At 36.5% G+C, this 21,721-nt stretch overlaps 1 protein-coding gene across 2 annotated transcripts in view; it reads right to left on the bottom strand.

Annotated features, from left to right (window-relative positions):
- Positions 1-10,448: 10,448 nt before the first annotated feature.
- Positions 10,449-21,721, bottom strand: part of RPS6KA5 (ribosomal protein S6 kinase A5) — a 79,764-nt gene continuing 68,491 nt past the window's right edge. The window contains exons 13-17 of one of the 2 annotated variants that reach the window (XM_034062046.1): positions 19,755-19,925; positions 15,824-16,015; positions 15,041-15,200; positions 13,941-14,104; positions 10,449-12,963 (exon numbers count right to left, since the gene is read on the bottom strand). In XM_034062046.1, coding sequence (XP_033917937.1) covers positions 12,724-12,963; positions 13,941-14,104; positions 15,041-15,200; positions 15,824-16,015; positions 19,755-19,925 — 927 coding nt within the window. In that variant the 3' untranslated portion in view covers positions 10,449-12,723. The remainder of the gene's footprint in view (positions 12,964-13,940; positions 14,105-15,040; positions 15,201-15,823; positions 16,016-19,754; positions 19,926-21,721) is intronic. The other variant, XM_031049375.2, reaches the window with a different exon arrangement.

The following is a 21,721-nucleotide window of genomic DNA, read 5'->3' as shown; positions in this document are numbered from 1 at the left end:
TGCTATTTTCTCACATGTGAAGTGCAAAAATTTTCAGGCCAAAATGCATTGAGGTGAGAAGTAATTTCTGTACAATTGAGAGCACAATTAGTAAGCATTATAGAAGGAAAAAAAAATAAAATTACTGTGATCAAAGTCTTTTTCTTCAGTTAGCATAATGCTTAGTAAAATGAGGTAACTGCGGAATTCTCCATTCCTACTGAAGCCCATTATCTGTCTGAAATTTAGAGCAGACCATTTAAATTGTTAGAGAAAATAATTTCACAGCCAAAACCAGGACAAATGGACATTTGATTCCTTTCTGAGAGTACCAAAATGCAACTTAAATGGAAATTAAGTAAAACTGAACAGCATCTGCAAAATCAACAGTGTGGCAACATGCACATTATAAAACCTGCAACTCCTGCCTCATAGCAAGAAAGAGAGTCACGTAAGAAGTGAAATATGCTTCATCAAAATATTTCAACATTTCAAGGTTTTGTACTCAGATGAATTTATTTTCTTAAAGACAAAACATCTGTGAATGTACATTTTTTTGTAAACCATTAAGCCCTTACTGCTGTTTGAACATTCAAATAATACACAAAGAGTTCAGGAAAACCTAAGAACCTGGAAAGCTTTTTTTTCCTTCACAATGGACTTCTGATTTTGTAGTTTGTTGCTTTCAAATGGATTCAATTCCTACTGCACTTGTAAAATAACATGCAGCACAACTGATACTTTAAAAGAAATGTATGTCTGTACAATCAGGCAAATTTTAATTTTTCACTACTGTACAAAATTTTCTGATGTTAATTCTCAGTCTTTAATAAATGATGGTGCTAACAGGCATTGCTATTGAGAGGCTGAATCAGAAATTTAAATTACTAATTGTGCTGCAAAAGGTAAAAAATCAGACTCGAAAAGATATCCTTTCCAAACTCCTGTATGCTAAATGGGAAACAGTGTTGCCAAGGAAAAGACCATAACGTGTATCACTAAATTGGCAATATATATTAAAGTAACATTGTCCCAGCCCAATGCAGTTTCGTACTGCATTTTAAACCTATTTAAACTGCTTCTGGAAATACTGTCCACATCACAAATGCATAGATTTAAACACAAAAAGTCACCTCCCAGAATTAAAGGAAAGCACTTTATTGGTGTCTATAGGATGATTAGATGCATTTATTTCTGAATTGCTGCTTGTTCCACAACTGCATTTTACAAAGCTTTGTTGCCAGTAAAATTGTTAGCCTGTATTAACATGTATTAACTCACAGGAAGCAAAATGGGAAGAAAAAGACCATTGTTTGTTGTTTGCCACATTTATTGTGCCACTTTGAAACTTTGAAGCCTTGTTCAAAGGTCTAGGATTTCAAATAAATGTTTTGACTACTTTTAAGTTCATGGAAGAGCCAAGGTAAGGCCTAACCATGGGTCATCACTGTGTTACATTTACAGTAAGCCTCTTGTAATTTCAGCTGTTATCCCACACAGTGATGCTCATAGAGCAGCAGGTAAAGAGGGTCTCTGCATTGTTTTTGCGCAGTAACAAAACTGACAGACACAGTTCTGCTAAATTCTAGATGTGATCCACATCCTAGCTTAATCTCTCTTTTGAACTCAAAAAAGAAATCTTCCTAGACACACTGAACCTCAGTGGCAAAGCCATTTTCCTATCTGTTTGCAAAAAGAGTCCAGAATAACTATTCCAGACTTCTGAAAAACAATTATTTATTTTTAGAAAGATGCACACTTCTTACACTGCAATTAGCCCACTGAACTTCAGTTCTCTTCATTCTATCTAGCTCAGAAAATAAGCAGTGTACCATTTTTAACTAATTCTTAAGGGTAAAAGTAAGATAACTATTACATGTCAGGAAATTAGAAAGCTAGATTTTAGTAATGAACATCTTCAAATGTGAATCTGAATAATCTATTTAGCTAGCAAAAGAGACTAGCTGGCTGCTCTTCTCTCTGTAGTACAACTGTTCAATTACATTACACTGTTGGCTAAAATCATACTTTGGCTTTATTCCCATATCAGTTTCTATCTACAAAGGAATCACCATCTTCATATAATTGTTGTTTTAAACTGCATATCTGTTACCGCTTTAGAGATCAGGTGCTTCTCACATTATATTTACTGAGTGCAGCAGTTGAGTTACATCCCTTCTTCAGTTCCTAAGTTCAATCCCTTTAAATAAATTCACTTGTTACATAGAAGAAAAGCTTTGGATTTTCACTTTTTTTCTTTTCTCAGAGTTCCTAACTAATTATTGGTAATTAAAAAATTCCTTTTATTAGTAATTATCAGTATTTTCCCCATTGCTATTTAAATGTATCGTGGTACAAAAATGGTGGTTAAATTTGAAGCACCTACAGTGTCATAGTGTGTCAAACATTTTCTTTGCTGTATCAGCAGCCAGACGACTTGCTAACGACATTGCCAGGCCACCAGAGGGAGTCGATAACTACATATATTTTCTGAAAGTGCCTCAGCCTTTCAGCTGTAAGCCTCAGCTTACAGAAACTGCTGTATGCTGTGACTATGGCAAATAGGAAAGAAAATGAAATAAATTAGAGAAATTCATGGAGATCGGGAGTTGCTGAGGATAAAGATCATGAAAAAATTCTAGAAAACTCATCAATTTGTTACTACCCAGGAGTAAAAAAAGTTTGTGATCTAGAAGTGTTCAGCAAAAAGAAGAGTTCAGCAACTGCTTTCTGTTCTGTGTTTGTAAAAATATTTAATTTAAATTAGATTTTTCAATTACATTAATAACTGGAGACAAGTCTTACAGTAAGTCCAAAATTAGTACATGGAAGTCCTAAACCAAAGGGACAAAGACCCTTTGGTCTTACCATGTATGTCTCTCTGAACAGCTCAGGGAATGTCAGGGGTATCATGAGGACGCTAGGCTTGTGCCAGAAGGAAGTAGAAGACAGTGTCAGAGTATAGCCTGCCTAACCTGATGTGACCCTGAGAGAGACCTGACCTGTCAACAGCCTCTCACCGCGGTAGTAACTGGCAGAATCAGTTAACCTCCATGTAAAGAAAAATGGATTTACCAATAGATTAATAGAGAAAATTAAATAAGAACATAAATTTGGAGACCTGCAACAAATTTATATGAGGAATTAGATCTTTCAAAAGCGCACAGGATAATTAACTATTTGCTCAAACATTAAAAAGGCAGTGGATTCAAGTCTTGATGTCTCCTAAACAAGACTGGATGTTTTTCAGGTAACATGACTTTGTCAAACACAAGTTATTTGCTCTACAGAAGACTAACTGATTTACATTTGATACCCTGTTCTACACAGATGTCAGATAGCAAATCACAGATCTTTGATTCCCAGTTCCCCCAGATCCTTGCTGCACTGTGCAGTGCCTGCCTACAAAACACCAGGGACCACTGGGAAGGCTACTGAAAAGAAAGCAGTGTGCATCATTCTGCTGCCCTGTAAACCATGGCATGTCTGCATCCTGAGTGCTGCATGCATTTCTAATACAATTGGTTTGACTCAGTCGGACATCCCTTATGTTCTTGCAATACTCAGTTGGCTTTACAAACTGCAACTTACTTTACGTGGCCCTACTCAACTTTTTAGAACTCTATTGCCCAACATTTGCTCTCATTGGCAGAAAGAAAAATTCTGCTTGCATCTTACAAGATTCTCAAAAAATCAAATTTTTTCCTCCACTCTATTTCATAACTTCTCTCTATGAAAAATTAAATTACATATTTCCAGGGAGGATTAGGACTGAGCCTATTGTTTAAAATACAGTAACATGATCAGAGAAGTCTTCAGAAGGTCTAACATTTGCCTGAAAACACAGAACAGATAATTACCAGTCTGCTTCACTGTCCTGGATATTATTCTACCTATTACCACAGACCAAATTACAATGTATGTGCTGGTTTTAGCTGCTTAATGAAAACAGAAGTAGAAAGCAATAACATTACTCTGACTACAGCTGGTTGGGGACGGATGTGAACGATCATTCTATGGGCTTTGTCTACCTTCAGTTCACAAAGATGATTCATGGGGAAAGTTTCTGGGGAATAACTGCTAGCTTTCAGCTTCTTAGTACTCCTGCTGGGTCCAAGTACAGGTTCTGAAACACCTGAAGTTTCACATATGGAGGACAAAGCAGATTTCTCCTCCATGCCTCTGATCTAACCCTACTTCAAATTGTTGTTTATTTTATTGAGTATGTTTAGGTCCAAGTTTGAAGATGCCATCTGAGTTGATACTTTTGGTTTGTACTCATTCTTGAAAAAAAAACCAAAAACCAAACAAAAAAAACCCACCAACCAGAAAACCGATCTCTTCTTTTTTGTGTGTGTATTTTAAAACCTGCTCTTTTTGTACTTCCAACACAGTTCATTGCATTTATCAAATATAACAGTTGTCTGAAGAGTAAGATACCTATACATTAACCAGTGTATTTTAAGCTAGGTATTTCTGCACTTCTAATAAAAAGAAGCGTTTGTTGCATAGGCTCCCTTCATATTTTTATTCTTTCTATATATGGGGCACTTGACCTTGCAGCTCTTTTGGGACAGAAAGATCCATGCATTGCCTTTCAGGACAAGCAGAAAGACTAGGGAAATCGAAGAGATAAGAGAGTTAGAAGTCTCAGGAGAGGAACAGACATAAGTATACAATCTGAGGAGTAAAAATACATAATAAATTTAAAATCCCTTACAAACAAAACCTGCATAACCTATTTAACCCAAATGTATAGTAAAAGAATGTGGTAGTCTTTAGGTATACTGACAGCATTACACCACAGGACTCAATACAGACAGGCATATTCACACATTTTCCTCCAAAAATGAGCTCCTGGCAGTCCTGGAGATCTGCAATAGCTCAAATACTATCAGTCTGTCTTAGAGGCTTGTTCAGCTACTTCTCCCTACTGCAACAGTAGTTGTGCAAAATGGAACAGCCAATAAACATCCTTTGTTATTACCTACAAAACTGACATCACCCAAATATCATGTGCCCAGCATTCAGATATTCAGCTTATTTTTCAGTTCTGTGAGAACAGTTCACATCACAACTCCAATAGTCAGAAAAACCATGAACACAGACCACAAGTTATCCAAGGGGAACAGCCAGGCTGCTGCTCTGTGCTGTGTACAGATCTGGCAAGAATCTCTTCTAAGGAAAACCAAGGTTGACTTGCTAATAATGACATGATGTACTTCTCCAGATTGTTTTGCATTAACTTTGAAGCCACTATGGTGGTTAACCACACAATTTAGGGTAACAACAACAGCAAAATTTTCTATTTCTGAACACCATGGCCTAGAGAAGAAAACAGGCTGACTGAAGGTGAAAGTCTTCATTACTGTTAACATTCCAACAAAACTAAAGAATCTGATTTGCCAAATACTGTTTATGCCCTACTGGGGAAGTACCTCCAACCCAGAAGCCCCAACAGGAGATTTTCATATATCTGTGGCTCCAACAAGACTGGCCAATAACAGGCTGGGCTTACCATCCTCCAGATCAACAGTTAGGCTTTTAAAGCTCTAGAAACAGGAGTGTTCAGGTGACTTCTGGTTTCACAAATCAATCTTCAGTGAGTTCTGAGCAGTCTTCCAGAAAACAGCTTTCTTGTATTTCTATCATTAGTGAATTCACAAAATGATCCAAAATCAGAATGCTATCCTCATTTGTTTTCTGAATATCCTGGTATTCGGTAAAATGAACCATTGCAATTACTTATCTTGGGCTTTGGTAAATTTCTGTCCCAAGGTTTTGCACTTTGTGAATGTGTCTAAGAATCTCAGAGAAGTACATAGTTGTCAGAAAGAAAACCTCACTGTTGATAAGTGGCTTAGAGTGAGCTAAGGAAATCAGCGTTCGTGCCTCTGTCTTTACAGAATCACAGAATCACATTGCCGAGCATAGGCAATGGCTACCGTGAACATGTCACAGAATCACAGAATCCCAAGGGTTGGAAGGGACCTCAAAAGATCATCTAGTCCACCCCCCCTGAAAGAGCAGGGTAACCTAGAGTACATCACACAGGAACTTGTCCAGGCAAGCCTTGAATATCTCCAACGTAGGAGACTCCACAACCCCCCTGGGCAACCTGTTCCAGTGCTCTGTCACTCTTACAGTAAAGAAGTTCTTCCTGATGTTAACGTGGAACCTCCTATGCTCCAGTTTACACCCATTGCCCCTTGTCCTATCACTGGATATCACTGAAAAAAGCCTAGCTCCATCATCCTGACACCCACCCTTTACATATTTGTAAACACTGATGAGGTCACCCCTCAGTCTCTTCTCCAAGCTAAGGAGACCCAGCTCCCTCAGCCTCTCCTCATAAGGGAGGTGTTACACTCCCTTCATCATCTTTGTGGCTCTGTGCTGGACTCTTTCAAGCAATTCCCTGTCCTTCTTGAACTGAGGGGCCCAGAACTGGATGCAGTATTCCAGATGTGGCCTCACCAAGGCAGAGTAGAGGGGGAGGAGAACCTCTCTTGCCCTACTAACCACACCCTTTCTAATGCACCCTAGGATGCCAATTGCCTTCTTGGCCACAAGGGCACATTGCTGGCTCATGGTCATCCTCTTATCCACCAAGACCCCCCAGGTCCCTTTCCCCTTCACTACTTTCCAGCAGGTCAACCCCCAACCTTTACTGGTACATGGGGTTGTTCTTCCCCAGATGCAAGACTCTACACTTGCTCTTGTTGAATTTCATCAAGTTTCTCCCTGCCCAACTCTGCAGCCTGTCCAGGTCTCGCTGAATGGCAACACAGCCTTCTGGTGTGTCAGCCACTCCTTCAGTTGAAGATGACTCAATTTCCCTCCAAGAAAAAAGCTGACAGGTTAATCTGTTTGGTTGTGGGGTGTTTTTTTGTTTTGCGCTTTTCTTTTTTGGGGGGAAGTGTTTTTGTGGGTTTTTTTTAGAATTTTTTGTTTTGTGGGGGTTGTTTGGGGGCTTTAATTTTTTGTGATTTTTTGTTTGTTTTTTGTCCTTCAAGATTTTAAGTCAAATGTGTAGAACATTATTTCTTCAAAAGCAACGCCCTCTACATTTTGGTGAGGCAAAGCACTCAGCACTCTCTTACTCCCATTTTGCTCCCTCCCCCTCTCCCTGCCCACAAGGGTGCAAGACACAGGTCACCCTGTTCCACTTACTGCAAATTAACACAGCCTGCTCCTTTCAACCAGCTGTCAGAACCTGTCTGTCACCAATTCATTTTCCTATACAGCCTCAGAGGTAAAGGTAGAAATAAAGGATGATTTCTTCTTCTGTGACTCTCTAGCTTTTTCTGACAGGAAATAGTTTTGCTAGGGTTTTTTTTTTGTTTTGTTTTTTCTTTTTTTTTTTCCTGTACAGGTGAAGTAAAGGTATGAGTAAAGCATCAAAATTTGCTGAAGTAGCGTCTTAATGATAAGAGTGTAAAGGTTGAAAGCCAAAGCCAAGCTTTTATTCATTTCTGTAATTCAGATGTAGGTAAAGATTAAAGGCCCATTCTCACTTTGGTGGTGATCTCCTGTTCTCCTTTTAATCTGACAGCTTTAAAATTTAACTAGATGACCTGCCAGGGCTGCTTATGGATAGCATGTATCACCATGTCAGTCAAAGTCGAACAGTACTAACATCTGAACATAATAGCAGTAGGGATATAGCAATTAAATAAGAGTTCTCTGTTTTTCTCAGCTTTATTGTTGGTATTTCAAAGGAAGTTAACAGACTTCTGCATGAATGCTTCATTACTATTTTTATTTTGGATTAACTATGAAATCAATTAATTCAGTGTTAACCAAAATGCCTAAAGTAAATTAATAGAATGCTTACTTCCCTACCTCTGCTGGCTGAGAGCTAGATACAAAGACCAGAACCAAGGAAAGGGCAGAGCACCTATGAGCAGGAAGGATTTGGAATGGCTTGTGAGAAGCTGTCAGAGCAGCCCATGACATCTCATCTACCCAAATGTTAGCCAGGGATTTCCAGGCACTTGCAGACTACCCCTCATATCACACAGAACATAAAGGTCATCAAAATACATGGGTTTTCTTCAAATTTACATTATTGCAGGTGTCTTTATATTTCTCTGCTCTTACTGCTTCTGAGTATGAACATACAAGACTGCTACAGCTGGTCTATGTAATTGAAGACAGCGTTTTATTTACTTGTGCAGACCACAGGAATCATCCTAAGTTACTGGGGTTTTTTCCTATGAAGGTATTCTGAACATCCAGAATCTATTGAAGAAGGATGGCAAGCAAGAGCTAGCAAACAGCTCTGCAGTTCTTATTTTTTATGGAATCCAGGGTCCTCTATGTCAAAGGAGCAAACTGAGAAATATTTCTCACAGGTAGAGAAAGATCAAAGCACTTTAATCTTTTTACAGCAGAAACAGCAGAACTGTTACTTCCTGGTCTCTCAGTCCAGAATATTCTGTCAATTATATTCACTGAAGGTAGAAAATGTCATGTTTTGCAACATAAAACTTGGTGTTGATAAAGACTGTTGTATTTGCAAGGAAAAAATGAACACCACTAACTTTGTAAAGCCACCTGGAACAATACTTGAAAAATTATAAAAAATTGCACCTGAAGACCAAAATGACATATGATACACACACGTGTGTAGACAAACACACACACACATACTCACAGACCTGCAGAGCTAGGAAATGTGTTTATGCTGGGTAACTAGCAAGAAAGCTTGCAATTCAGCACTGGTGAATATTACATGCTGTGCTGGTTTTGGCTGGGGTAGACACACGTGGAGACAGTGAGAAGAGAAATTTACCCCTGAAAACATCTTCCCAGAAGCCTCTCCTCTCTGACTTCCCATAACCTTCGTCCTCTTCTGTGGTAGCCCCCTTGTCTGGTCCTTTGAATCTGTGTGAGTCAAGAACTCATTTTTAAGCACAGGTGCTCTTAATAAAGGCATATTACTTTAAATTGAGGCCTAGACATGCAATAGGGCATGTATCTATAACATACACATAGTACATGCACATACTAAAAATACAAGACACTTGTGCAACACTTTACCACAACGAATAAATATGTATCATCATCCTGTGGATATTTTCTGCCAAGAACTATTCTGTTCCTAGATGAATGCTATGGAACATGGCTGTGCAGGTTATTGCTACCTTGCTCAGAAAAGTAGCCATGGAAAAGCACTAAGAAAATATATGAGGAATGCCAACTTGAAACCTCAGTTCCATTCTGATGAAATACTGTATTATTGTGCTGCCCCAAAAAAACTGTTTAATAAGGCATTTTAATGACTTTTCTTTCACAGCTGCAAGCAGTATATATGGCAAATACACTGATCCTTCTACTAAGAAACAATAAATTTTTCTGCTGCTTTTCCTTATAGGAAAGTATGGAAATTTCACTAAGGCAGAAGAACAGTAAGTCAGTCATGTTACTTCATTTGTACTCCTCTTAAATCCTTTAGCTGAAAGTATTACAAATATATAGCTTTACAGAATATTGACTATTTTAAAGATCAGATTAATAACCAGTTATTTAAATCTTTACTGATAAGAAATTTGATTTTTTTCCAAGAAAACTGCCCACATTATTGAGAACTGCATTACATTTCTCACAGTAGAGAGATACCAGTACTAGACTGTAAAGTTGACTGATGCATAGCAGCAGTGTGAAAGAGGCTTAATGTGAGTATATAAATCTAATATACAGTCTTACACCTCTTACTGACACAACACAAAGTATAGTACTAAGGAAGATTGGCTTGTGCACCTCAGATTTGAAATAGTGGTAAGTGTATGAAAAAATTAGCCCATGGTCTTTGTATGACCTAGAGAGCCAGGCTGGACAACAGAGTAAGCTGAGACAACATTGTTGCACCATGAATCTCCTGCAGAAAGACTTCATCTGAACAAAAAGTGAATCTGCTTTTGAGCTGCCTAGTTTACAACTCAGTTTTATCAATGTAAAAGGAAACTTCTTAATCCAGTTGCTTACGTGAAGATGTTAATCTAAAATTTCAGGCAGCTTAATGTCAAACACAGCTCCAGAGCTGTTACCTGGAGGCAGCAGAAAGGTGGAGGTGATAAACATTTCCGCTACCCCAGGTAACTGGTTCAAAGCAAATGGAAGCTGACACCTAAATGTACATACCCCTGCCAAAAACAATTACCCTGTTTCTAAATTCTTATTTAATAACTACTGTTAGAGCACAAAGAAGACACAGAAATACTCATCTATAAAAGTTGTCCTTGATACAAGTGTTGAATTCTTATAATATTCTAAATCCACCTGGTATCCAAAAGTTTCTTATGGTTAAATGAAATCAAACCAAAAAATGCCCTTTTATTTTGTTTTCCTCATCCTGAAGACAACAAATTCCATGAACTCCTCAAGTGCTAACTTCACAAGCAACCTGTTCTACAATCTCCCAATTCATTTGTACTGTCTGCATAGCAAGTATTAATGGTGGATTGTTTGTTGTATTTACAGCAAGTTTATTAGGGAGAGGAAAAGTATTCTTTTACAAATGAGCCATGTTCACTATTGAGATTATTAACAAAGAGCATTCAGAAAGCAAACCTGAATATATTACATTGACAATTATTTCAATATTTTAACATCAGCCACTTAAAACTGGTTGGGTTATTAGCACATATACTGATCTTTAAATATACTACTTCTACATAAACAGTGCAAATCTCAATATTCACATCAACCCGAAATTAATGCTGCAATTACTGTTGACATTCACATCAAGAAAGTAGTAAACTATTTCACATGAGCAATTCCAAAACCTCAGAATGCCATTATTAATATTAAAGAAACACAGAACAAACACATTGGGCTTCAAAGCCTTGTTTTGATACACACAATCCCTGTAAACATGGATGTATTGTACTTGTCAATACTGATATCTGATATAATTTTATAAATAAACCCATTGATATAAACAATTCCTATAACCATTTTTTTGCATAGGGTTTGGATTAAGGTTACTTTAAGACAGAGCAAGCTGTTAACAAAATCCTCTAGTCAATTAGTCTTCCATCACACAAATTTAGGCGTATGATTAAACTTTACTCAAGGAGTCTCTCTGACTTCAGTGTAAACTTACACATGTAAGCATATGCAAAACTGGAGTCAACATTAACACTTAAGTTACCCCTAATCATTGAGAATACAAGCAATAAAAGAGCTCTCCATAAATTTATAAAATATACCAATTTAAAAGTTTATGCTGATGTTTCTGTAAGTCACATTTATGATTCCAAACAGTTATGTACATACTATACTATCACAGTAGGAAATATTTCACTGTAGAATGCCACAGTGAACAAGTTGTGAAGCACAGTGTTCAATATAATTTCCCTTTAGTATTCCCAGTGCATAAGTTGTTAACATCTACACTACACAAGGTGCCCAGGTCTAGTATTTGTCATGTACAATGTAAAAGCAAGATAGAAAGAGTTTTGCATTTTAAAGGAAGGAATGAAAACAGTAGGTAATATACAGGGATTCACTCCTGCAAAGTACAGAATTCTCCTTCACAATGACCACAACCACCGAATATGGTGAATTTCAAGTCATTCAACCCAGTAAAACAGTGCTCAGCACCTTGTAGGAAGAGAGATCTGAGTGCACTTTATTATAAAACATCTCCTTTCAATGTCATAAAGTGCAAAAAACATATAATCTAATATTTTACAGTCACTATTAAACTGCCATATTTGCACAATGCAAAATTCAGTAACTTGTTACACATTTCGTATGGACCCTATAATAACAAAGGCTGAGACTGGAGTTTTGCATCTTTACAAAAATTCTTAGTATTTTAAAGATATTGTGTAAATATAAAAAGAAAATATAAATTATAATTAATTCTTGAAATAGATATTTTAACATGTGACCATTTCCCAAAGCATTCAGTATGAAATCTCACTTTCGCTTACAGCATTACATTTTAGAATCTGTAAAACATTTTAAAAGCTAATAACTTGAAAAAGTAGAAATAAAAATTGTTGTATCACAGTACCAGACAGCTCACCTCATCAGACATCTTTTACCCCAGATGTTTCTAAAAAATTAAATTAAACCCCAAACAACTCAAGACTTATAGTCCCAGTTGTTCAGAACAAGATATATGGAGTTACTTCTTAAAAGAACGTAAGAGTTCCATAACTTCATTTCTCTCTTAAAACTCAAATAAATGGGGTAGAATGTAACCACAAATTTAAAAGGCCTTAAAATACTATACTGCTTTGGTGCATTGTACCAATGACTCTTTACATGCATGAAGAATCAAATTCTATTACATTCTTCACAAAGCTGGGTAAAAGCAGAAGTTTCAAGAGTTCTATACATGTTACAGAGCTTTCCTTTTTTTTGAACACTGGGGAAGAAACTAGGAGGAAGACTGACACTGAGAAACTCTTCCTCCAAGCTGCACCATGAGCAGCATAGCTCCTGACCTTGGGCTTCACTGCACAATAGTAATTTAGCCCTAAGAGAATACATTGTTGGTTGTATAATAGTATTATACCATATCCAGTGATACCAAACTTAATGCTAACAAGAAATGTATTGAAATACAAAGGTAGAAAATGACTGAAATATATTTTTAAAGCAACAGACACATTAATGTAGCCTGCAAACCACAGGGAGGTTGGGTGGGAGAAGACAATACAGGTTTAGAATAAACTACCAAATTTATAACCACTTAAATCTTCAAGACATGGTATTCTCTGCTTTTCAGTCAGAGAACTGGAAGATGGTTTCTGGGTTATTGCTGTCTGTGGGGTTTGTTGGCTGCAGTGTCTTTGTAGGTGTAGTTTTACCATGAGAATGAGAGGAAGAAGAATGTGAACTTTCACTGGAGCTGCTACGTGTCTCTGTGCTTGTACTTGTTTTTTTCATTTTCCTTCTCTTTGCAAGAGGTGCCTTGTCAACATTCTGAAGACAAAATCCTTCCCTTTTGTACTTGTTAAAGGCCTGTTTAAAAATAAAAGGTAATTCTAAGCTTTCCAAGAGGTTTAAGACATTTTATGGCTTGTAGTTTGTTATGACTGTTCTATGGTAAGTCATAAGATAAACTAATCTCTTGAAGGATCCCTATGAATACTTTAACAATAACTTTACTAGCCTTTAAAAGTATTCAAGTGCCAATACATAACATTATTAATTGACATTATTATTTTATTGTTGTTTTCTAATTGTTTTTAATTTAGAAGTGTTTTTTATTAAGCCTTAAACCTATTTATAACTACATTTTCAGGAACTATGCTTTGTTAAACTTAACTGGTTTTCTTTCAGCCCAAATTATGCTGCATTATCAGGACCTCTCTAAGTGACAATTGCTTCCTTTTTCTCTTCGTGGTAATAAACATCTGCAAGTATTTCAGCATAAATTTGCTCAATTACTGTTTACTCTCTGCAAAAGGGAACTTGAGAACGAACATTATGTTTGTATAATACAATTTCAGTTCAAACATTTTTTATAAATATACAACAGTAGACAAGCAAGTCCATTAAAAAAAAGTATCCATGATTTTAAAAATCATGAACAAGGTATGTCCCAGAAATTTTACCTCAATTTTGTGAGCATAAAGACAAAGTCAGTCACTTTAGTTAAGCAGAAAGATTCTTCTTTTTCCTAAGTTTGAAGACCTTTTAAAATATTTCTCTAAGAAACAGAGTATTTACAATACCTACTTCATGAACAGCCATGTCTCTGTCCCTAAAACCCCACTAATATAAATCTCTTCAAGAAATATATTCTTGCCTCATCATTAATATTATTACTGTACTTAATCACAGATGTCAGATATTGCAGAAAGAATCACAGCAATAAGCAACCACTGAATTATAAGCACAAATATATATTTTTAATGAGGAGAAAATGTACCAAAAACATCTACATTAACACATTACAAAAGTTAGCACGTTACAAAAGATTTCTCAGAACTTACATGAAAAGTGGCTTTGACATATGTGTGCACTGCAGCTCCTGAGGAGCCTAAGTTATCAGGAGTCATTAGAGGGTTGGACGACAGCTGGCTGCCATCCTGAAGCCATTCGTTGTATCTCAGGCTGGACATTTTTATTCTTTTGTTTGGATCCACTGTTAGAAGCCCTAATAGAAAAATATTACATTCTCTTAAATTGTGAAATATTTATTTTTTTATTAGAAAACTGGATTATTTTTAAAGAAAATCTCATGTATTGCTTTGGTAAGTAAACAATGACAATATTTATCTTAGGTATGCTAATATTTATCCTAGGTAAGGCTCACACCACATTATACTGTCATTCTCTCCAGAAGAATCATTAAATACAAGAAACTGCTATTTAATTGTTGGATAATTCACATATCTCACATTAACTCAGAATTACCAAATAATTTCTTCTCTTAAAACCTCTCTAGGATTTAGTTCCAGAGGGTAGACTGAATGTTGAAATGCCTGCCTTTTTGGCAGAAAAAATTACTTACAAGCCTGCTTCTAAAGAAATTCAGAACTCAATTTTAGTTAAATTAGGACTGGTGCCTAGCTCATGCTGAAAATATCATTAGATGCTCAAAAGCTACAGGGAAATCAAAGCATGGCAAATGTGAATGAAGCAGCTCAGAAATACAGCAGTTGTGCTACATGCACTCAAAACCAGCCAGAGTAAAAGTGATAGTAATACATTCATTTTCTGCAAAAGCTCAGCTTTTAAAACATCTCATAACTTGGTGTTTTTACAAAGCAACCATAACATAAAAGAAGAAATCTGCTTTCAAATACATTTTAAAAGAGTGACTTCACTTTTTCTGAAACTCTTTGGCTACTTTTAATCCCACACACAGCATCTCACTACATTAGAAAGCTCTCTGCTAGGTGTATAAGAAAGCCATAGTGCTGTTCTGATGTGTCTACCTTTATTCATAACTTCAATCAGGGGCTCAGTACATAGCTTAAGCTGTGGATACTATTCTGTCATGTTAGACACTGACAGATATGCATAATTTTCTAACCTTTATCTTTTGAGATAAGAACATAAAGTACATTAAATATTTGTGAATACATACCTTGAATTAACTCTTTAGCCTCCTCAGAAACATTTTTCCAAGCTTCTCCTTCAAAGGAAAATTCTCCCTTTTTAATTTTCTTCATAATTTCCAATGCACTGGTACATGTTAAACTTTTGTCTTGAGACTGAAATGGTACCTGTCCTGATAGCATTGTATACTGTCATAAGAACAAAAGTAGTATTAACAAACACAGTATATTTGTTGACAGTCTTATTACCAAACATGGAAAGCTTCTGTATGCATCACCACTGCTATACAATAAAACTTCCACTAGTATATATTTCAAGGCTACAGAAAACTTTAAGCATGCAAGGCTGTCTTTGGAGTCCTTGTTAGAACAAAAAAAAAACCAAACAAAACATTTATGTTTCATGAAAATATCTGCAAAACACAATGGTATTTCTATCCAGTTTAAACCTAATGAAATTAATTTTCTGTAAATCAGAATGCAGGTTGAGTCTTTCTCTGAAATGAAGCTGTATGAAGATTATATGGATGCCTGCAAGATCTTCTAACAAGATCACCTCTTTTAAGAACCAAATTGTATCAAGTACTTTTTCAATTCCCAGAAATGCTGAATTTAACTTATTGCTTAGGAAAAAACACCTCCATTCCTAGAAAACATCAGTGTCTGGAATCTATTATTTGCGCAGCAGTATTTTCACCTCACTTGAAATATCATCTATTCTATTCAAGTCTGAAATTATGTCAAGTCCTTTGCATTTTAACAAAAAGTAAATACATAAAATGAAGTTACAATTGAACACCTCAATCACTCACCAAAATGACCCCCAAACTCCACAGATCACAGGACTCATCATAACCATTGTGATTCAAGAGCTCTGGGGCAGCATAATGAAGAGTAAAACATGGAGTCTTAAGAGGCTGATTATCAGGTGGTTTTAAACGAGCAAAGCCAAAGTCAATTATTTTTATTTCTGAATTATCAGTTTCATCCGTAAACAACAAATTCTGTAAAACAAAGACAAAATCAATACCAGCATCAGGCAGAAAACTTGTTAGAATACTTAAATAGTTATGTTTTTCCTCCACATTTAATACTGCAGAAATCTATCTAGGGAAAAGGGGAACTGAGAGACACTGGGGGGAAAAAATGGAGAAGTAGGAATAACGGTACTCTGAGCTGTAAGAAAATGTGATGTGTTTATCTGCCTCCTGAAAATCTGCAAGTCACGTTAGTTCTGTCTGAAATTATTAATGAAAATGGGCATTCACAGAATCACAGAATCCTGAGCGTTGGAAGGGACCTCGAAAGATCATCTAGTCCAACCCCCCTGAAAGAGCAGGGTAACCTAGAGTACATCACACAGGAACTTGTCCAGGCAAGCCTTGAATATCTCCAACGTAGGAGACTCCACAACCTCCCTGGGCAACCTGTTCCAGTGCTCTGTCACTCTTACAGTAAAGAAGTTCTTCCTGATGTTAACGTGGAACCTCCTATGCTCCAGTTTACACCCATTGCCCCTTGTCCTATCACTGGATATCACTGAAAAAAGCCTAACTCCATCATCCTGACACCCACCCTTTACATATTTGTAAACACTGATGAGGTCACCCCTCAGTCTCCTCTTCTCCAAGCTAAAGAGACCCAGCTCCCTCAGCCTCTCCTCATAAGGGAGGTGTTCCACTCCCTTCATCATCTTTGTGGCTCTGCGCTGGACTCTTTCAAGCAATTCCCTGTCCTTCTTGAACTGAGGGGCCCAGAACCACATGCAATATTCCAGACGCGGCCTCACCAAGGCAGAGTAGAGGGGGAGGAGAACCTCTCTTGCCCTACTAACCACACCCTTTCTAATGCAGAGAACAGTAAGGAAAATAATTTGGGGAACACTGACAAGGAAAAAGCAAAAGACATCAACATAGGAAGAGGATTGCCTTCTTCGTCAACCAAAAGTATGTTTTCTTAAACTTCTGGCATGTTCCAAACAACAGCTTTCTTGCATGTGGAACTCTTGTTACATGTCTTGTCTTGCAACTGAATAGTCTTTGGTCCTCAAGTAGTAACACACTGTAGCCATATTGCTATGGGCACAATAACGCAAAAGAAAAATTTGGAAGTGAAAGATGGTGGACTGGAAAGTTCAAGCACTGAAGGCCACATAGCAGTCCAACCTCTAACTAGTGGCCTACTCCTTACACCAAGGTAAAGAAACTTTGATACAGTAGTCCCCGAGAATTCCAGCTTTACAGACTGGAATGTGGCATCTTGGACTTGAAGAGAGACAAGTTGTTGTCAGTTTGGAAGAAGATTTCAGACAATCTGTTCTTCTTTTCCCGAGTATTTATTTTTGTCATGATAAAAAGACAACGGTAAAAGAGCGAAGCTAAGTTTTAAGAGAACTGGCTGAGGTCAAGTTGAATTATAAAATATTTCTACTCCCCCCCTTGAATTTCTGAGAGAAAGAGAGCAAATTATTTTTTGTTGCCTTTGCTGTTTAACCTATGCAATGCTAGAAAAAGTCAGAATACTAGAAATTCAACAAACCAAAGTTGCCTATGCAATTTTGTAATATAAGAAGTGAATTACTGATTTCGAACTCATTAAGAAGGGGTAAAGAAAAATGATTGCTAGACTGCAACCTGAGAGCATTTATTATGGATAAAACAGAATAGCTACTGCAGAATTTTTCCATTCTGTACTGCTGTTATACATTAATGCACTATTAGAAAAGTCAGTTTTCTGTATTAAAATGTTGTGCAAAATGGATCTGAAGGAAGCCAAATTTCAGTAGAAATATTAATACAGTGAGGACAGGCAATTAATATAATTGTCTTTTTTTTTCTTGGTTATAAAGCCAACAAGTAATTGCAGTGACATTCAGTTAAAAAGACCTTTCTTAAGACACAATTCTTTCTTAAGACAAAAATGAAACTGGTTATGTACAGAAAGAAAGGTACATTCCAAATGTTCTAAGCCATCTTCAGACTACTTCGTTTATCAGGTAAACACAGTGTTACCCAAAAACCACACCAAATTATCTACTTTCTATCCAGTACCTTTTCCTCTATTTTGCAGAGCAAATACATGATCTAATGACTATTGCTTAGATCAGAAAAGCCTTCCATCTAGTTCATGCAATTAAAAGAGCACCTCATCCTTAGTGACATCTGACCAGTTGTATTTTTTAAAACAGAATTACCGGTATCACATTAGATGTCAAAGTTGAACAGCAAACAAATCTGACTGAAATTGTTATAAAGGAAACAATTTCCTATATTTTATTTATGGGGTTTTTTTGTTTTTTTTTTTACAGAAAGGTGCACTAACCACATCTACATTGGGAAGCCTGCATATCCCATACCAAGTTCATGTGGAAATCTAAAATAGCAGCTTTCAAAACAACAGGCAGGAAGGAGACAAGCTGATTAAAGCCAACTTTGTGGAGGCAATGCATTCTGCAAGCTGTTTGCTAACCCTTCATTACTTGGACTTCCCAGACTTCTGTTCTTCAACATGATGTAGAATTGAAGACTGCCTAATTTACCATAAAGCTCTGCTTTACAGAATGTGGCCTTTACATTCAAGATGGTAATAAGGCTAGAATGCTGAGAATAGAAAAGAGAAAGGATTTCTGGGTTTTGTCTTTTAAATAATCAGTTTCAAAAGCTGTTTTCTTTCCTTAATACTATCAGCAGAAAAACGTTTTCCAAGAATCACATTTTTAATTAGCACATTAGAATGTCACAATAGCCCCTCTTCCTTTAACTGTTTATTTAATGTAGAGACTCCAGTACAGAGATGTTTTCAACATGCATTTTGGACTAATTCTGGAAAACAGTTATATATACAACAGTTATAATACCAATACCTAGCAGGCTTCTTCACCTGTTGAGCTGGGATTACGATAAAGGAAGTAAGTTTGTAATACACCAGAAGGTATGTTACAAAAGCATAAAACATTGGTAAGAATGGTGGATCATTTTAAACTCCAAATACAAAAGCAGCAGCTATTTCCTGAGGTATGATGACTGTAATCACCAGTACAACATCCTTACTGGATGAACTAACATCAAACTATACTATCTGTGGGCTAAAGATAATTAACACATATCCAAGCCTATTGTTGTCACAGGAAAAGGAGCAAACATGGGCTGCAGGAAGAATGAATTGCCTGGATGGCAAGCTGTTGCTGCACAAGAAAAATACCAGAACAAGAAACTATTGAAAAATACATATTAAATGATTGTATCTTTTGGGAAACCACTAAACTCAACTAAATTCAAATCACACTTTTTGATTAGTTGGCTGTGTTAGTTTGTGGTTCATTTTGCATTTGACTGAGACAGAAGACAGTACAAGGGTGTTGCAGCTACCTCCAAAAGGAGCCCTACTGAGGGTATTAAGGTCAAAGAAAAGGGGGAAATGTACAGACAAAGTACCCAAGCAACATAACTCTGCTTGCAATTTGTTTCATAAAATAAATACATATTTACCACTAGTAAAAATTGTCCCCAAATAGGCAAAGAATGTCTCTGAAAAAGTTATGGTATTGCTTAAAGTGAAAAATTAACTCCTAACAGTTCCTTTTACCTATGAACAGCAAATTCTGTAGACATTTTTCATTTTATTAAAAATACAGAAGTAGAAAAAACTAATCAAAACTGCAGGAACAAAATTAACATCACATTCCAGATATTTAATAACGTAGTGTCTGAATATATATATATGTATATATGCAAGTCACTATACCTCGGGTTTCAGATCTCTATGGACTACTCCTACATCATGCATATGGCTCACTGCTGAAACAAGTCTGCGCATAATATGACTTGCTTCAGTCTCACTGAAATGTTTCTTTTTCTGAATACGCTCAAGCAATTCTCCTCCCTTCAGCAATTCCATTACCAGAAATGTGTGAAGCTGAAACAATGAAGAAAAAAAAGGTGTGTTAGAAATTTAACATTACAAACAAACATTCATTCAGGAGCTAAATGCTATTCTGATAGGTTCTTCAAGTTTAAAGAAGTAAAACTGCTGTTCATAGTAATTCATAAGGCCAGTAAGCGGCACCAAATTGAATCTCAGATGACATTTTCCCCCTCAATCTCACCGAGACTGAATAATGTTGATGTCTTTCCCATGTCCACCCACACTTATTTACAAAAATGCAATGCCACCATGTAAAAGGGTAAGTTTGAATAAGGGAGACAAAATGCCTTTCTTTTGGATAACAAAGCTAGAAAAAAAAACCAAAAAATTTTGCTGTTTAAACCTGTTCTGATGTAGGGATAAATTTCTATCAATATGCATAAAGAATTAGACTTTAAATGTTACCAAATGCTTTAAAAGTACCATGAAACTTTACTGTGAATTCAAAGATTATCTAGAATTTCTTCTGATTTCATCCCCTACAGAGAAGTAGCCAAAGCTACTCTACTATGAGAATCACAACATACATCTTCCCAAACATTAATTTTTTTTTAATTAAAAAAGTAATGATTGTTTAGATGGTTGCTCTTTTCAAGACAATAAATAAGCAGCAACTTCCTTGATTATATGGCAACATTAACACATGATGAACTGCAATTCAAATGTCTTGCCATTAAGCAAAAGGCAGACTTCTCAGGATAGGAAAGTGAAGTTAGCATTCTCAAAAGGTAATGGATATAGGCATGGGATGGCTTCTACATTTCCTTCTCCAGAATAACAGTAACAAAAATAATACTTGCAAGCAAAGAAAATAAAGTTCTGGGAAGAGGTCAAAGAATGAAATCAAAAGAAATAGTCAGGAACAGAAGGTGCACAGTATTTAGGTATCAGAGAACACAAGCAGAGCTACGCAGACAGAAAGTGGCAACAGAACAGAGTGCCTCCTAGTCACGTTGCTAGTAATGCTTGTAAGATATCCTCTCCTGCAAATTTTCTTTATGTTTTGGGAATAGCCAACAGGAAAGTCAGGAAGGATAAAAAGACTTTTCTCTGCTAGAAAACTTCTTGTGGCTCACCAGAAGAGACTGCAGCTCTGTGGCTGGATTACTAATGTAGAATTAGACCAGACTGATATCGGAGCAGGTTAAAAATTTAAACTTTTTTTTCTTTTTTTAAAAACAAACCACAGAAATGTCAAACTAGAAAATTTAGAGCCGTTTCAGTCTTCAGAATATTGTGCATGATTAATCTGGAAGATACCATCTGGGAACTACCAAGAGCAACTAAAAATACGATAGGCTGGTTGAGAGTAGCCTATTCAGTTGCAGAGCAATCTGAAGAACATATTTTTTTATAAATTCCTGAGTAAAGTAATTCTACTCAAGGAAAACTGAAAAAAACTGTCCTCTTCTACACATGCTTCATATTGTACATAAATGTAAAAAACTGCTTCCTTATCATTAAAGATTAATGTACACATTTTTCATCTTCTCATGCTCCACAAGAGCACCCTGCTGGTCCTTGCATAAATAGCATACTGGGATAGACTAGGATATGTGGGGAGGCAAAACAGCCCATAACAAAATCTAGACTAGAATCACATAGTTTAGGTTGGAAAGTACCTCTGCAGGAGAACTGGTCCAAACCCCTAACTCAAACCAGCACCAACCTCTAAGTTAAATCAAATTATAGCTTAGTAGATGCTCTGGAGCTTGCATTGTACTAAGAAAAAAGACAACTAAGGACTTCAAAAAAACCCTAAACTAATCTCAGTATGTTTTCAAATA

The sequence above is a fragment of the Melopsittacus undulatus genome, chromosome 4, assembly GCF_012275295.1.
Source record: "Melopsittacus undulatus isolate bMelUnd1 chromosome 4, bMelUnd1.mat.Z, whole genome shotgun sequence".
In the NCBI taxonomy this organism is placed as follows: domain Eukaryota; kingdom Metazoa; phylum Chordata; class Aves; order Psittaciformes; family Psittaculidae; genus Melopsittacus; species Melopsittacus undulatus.
This window is presented reverse-complemented; position numbering and strand designations above follow the sequence as displayed.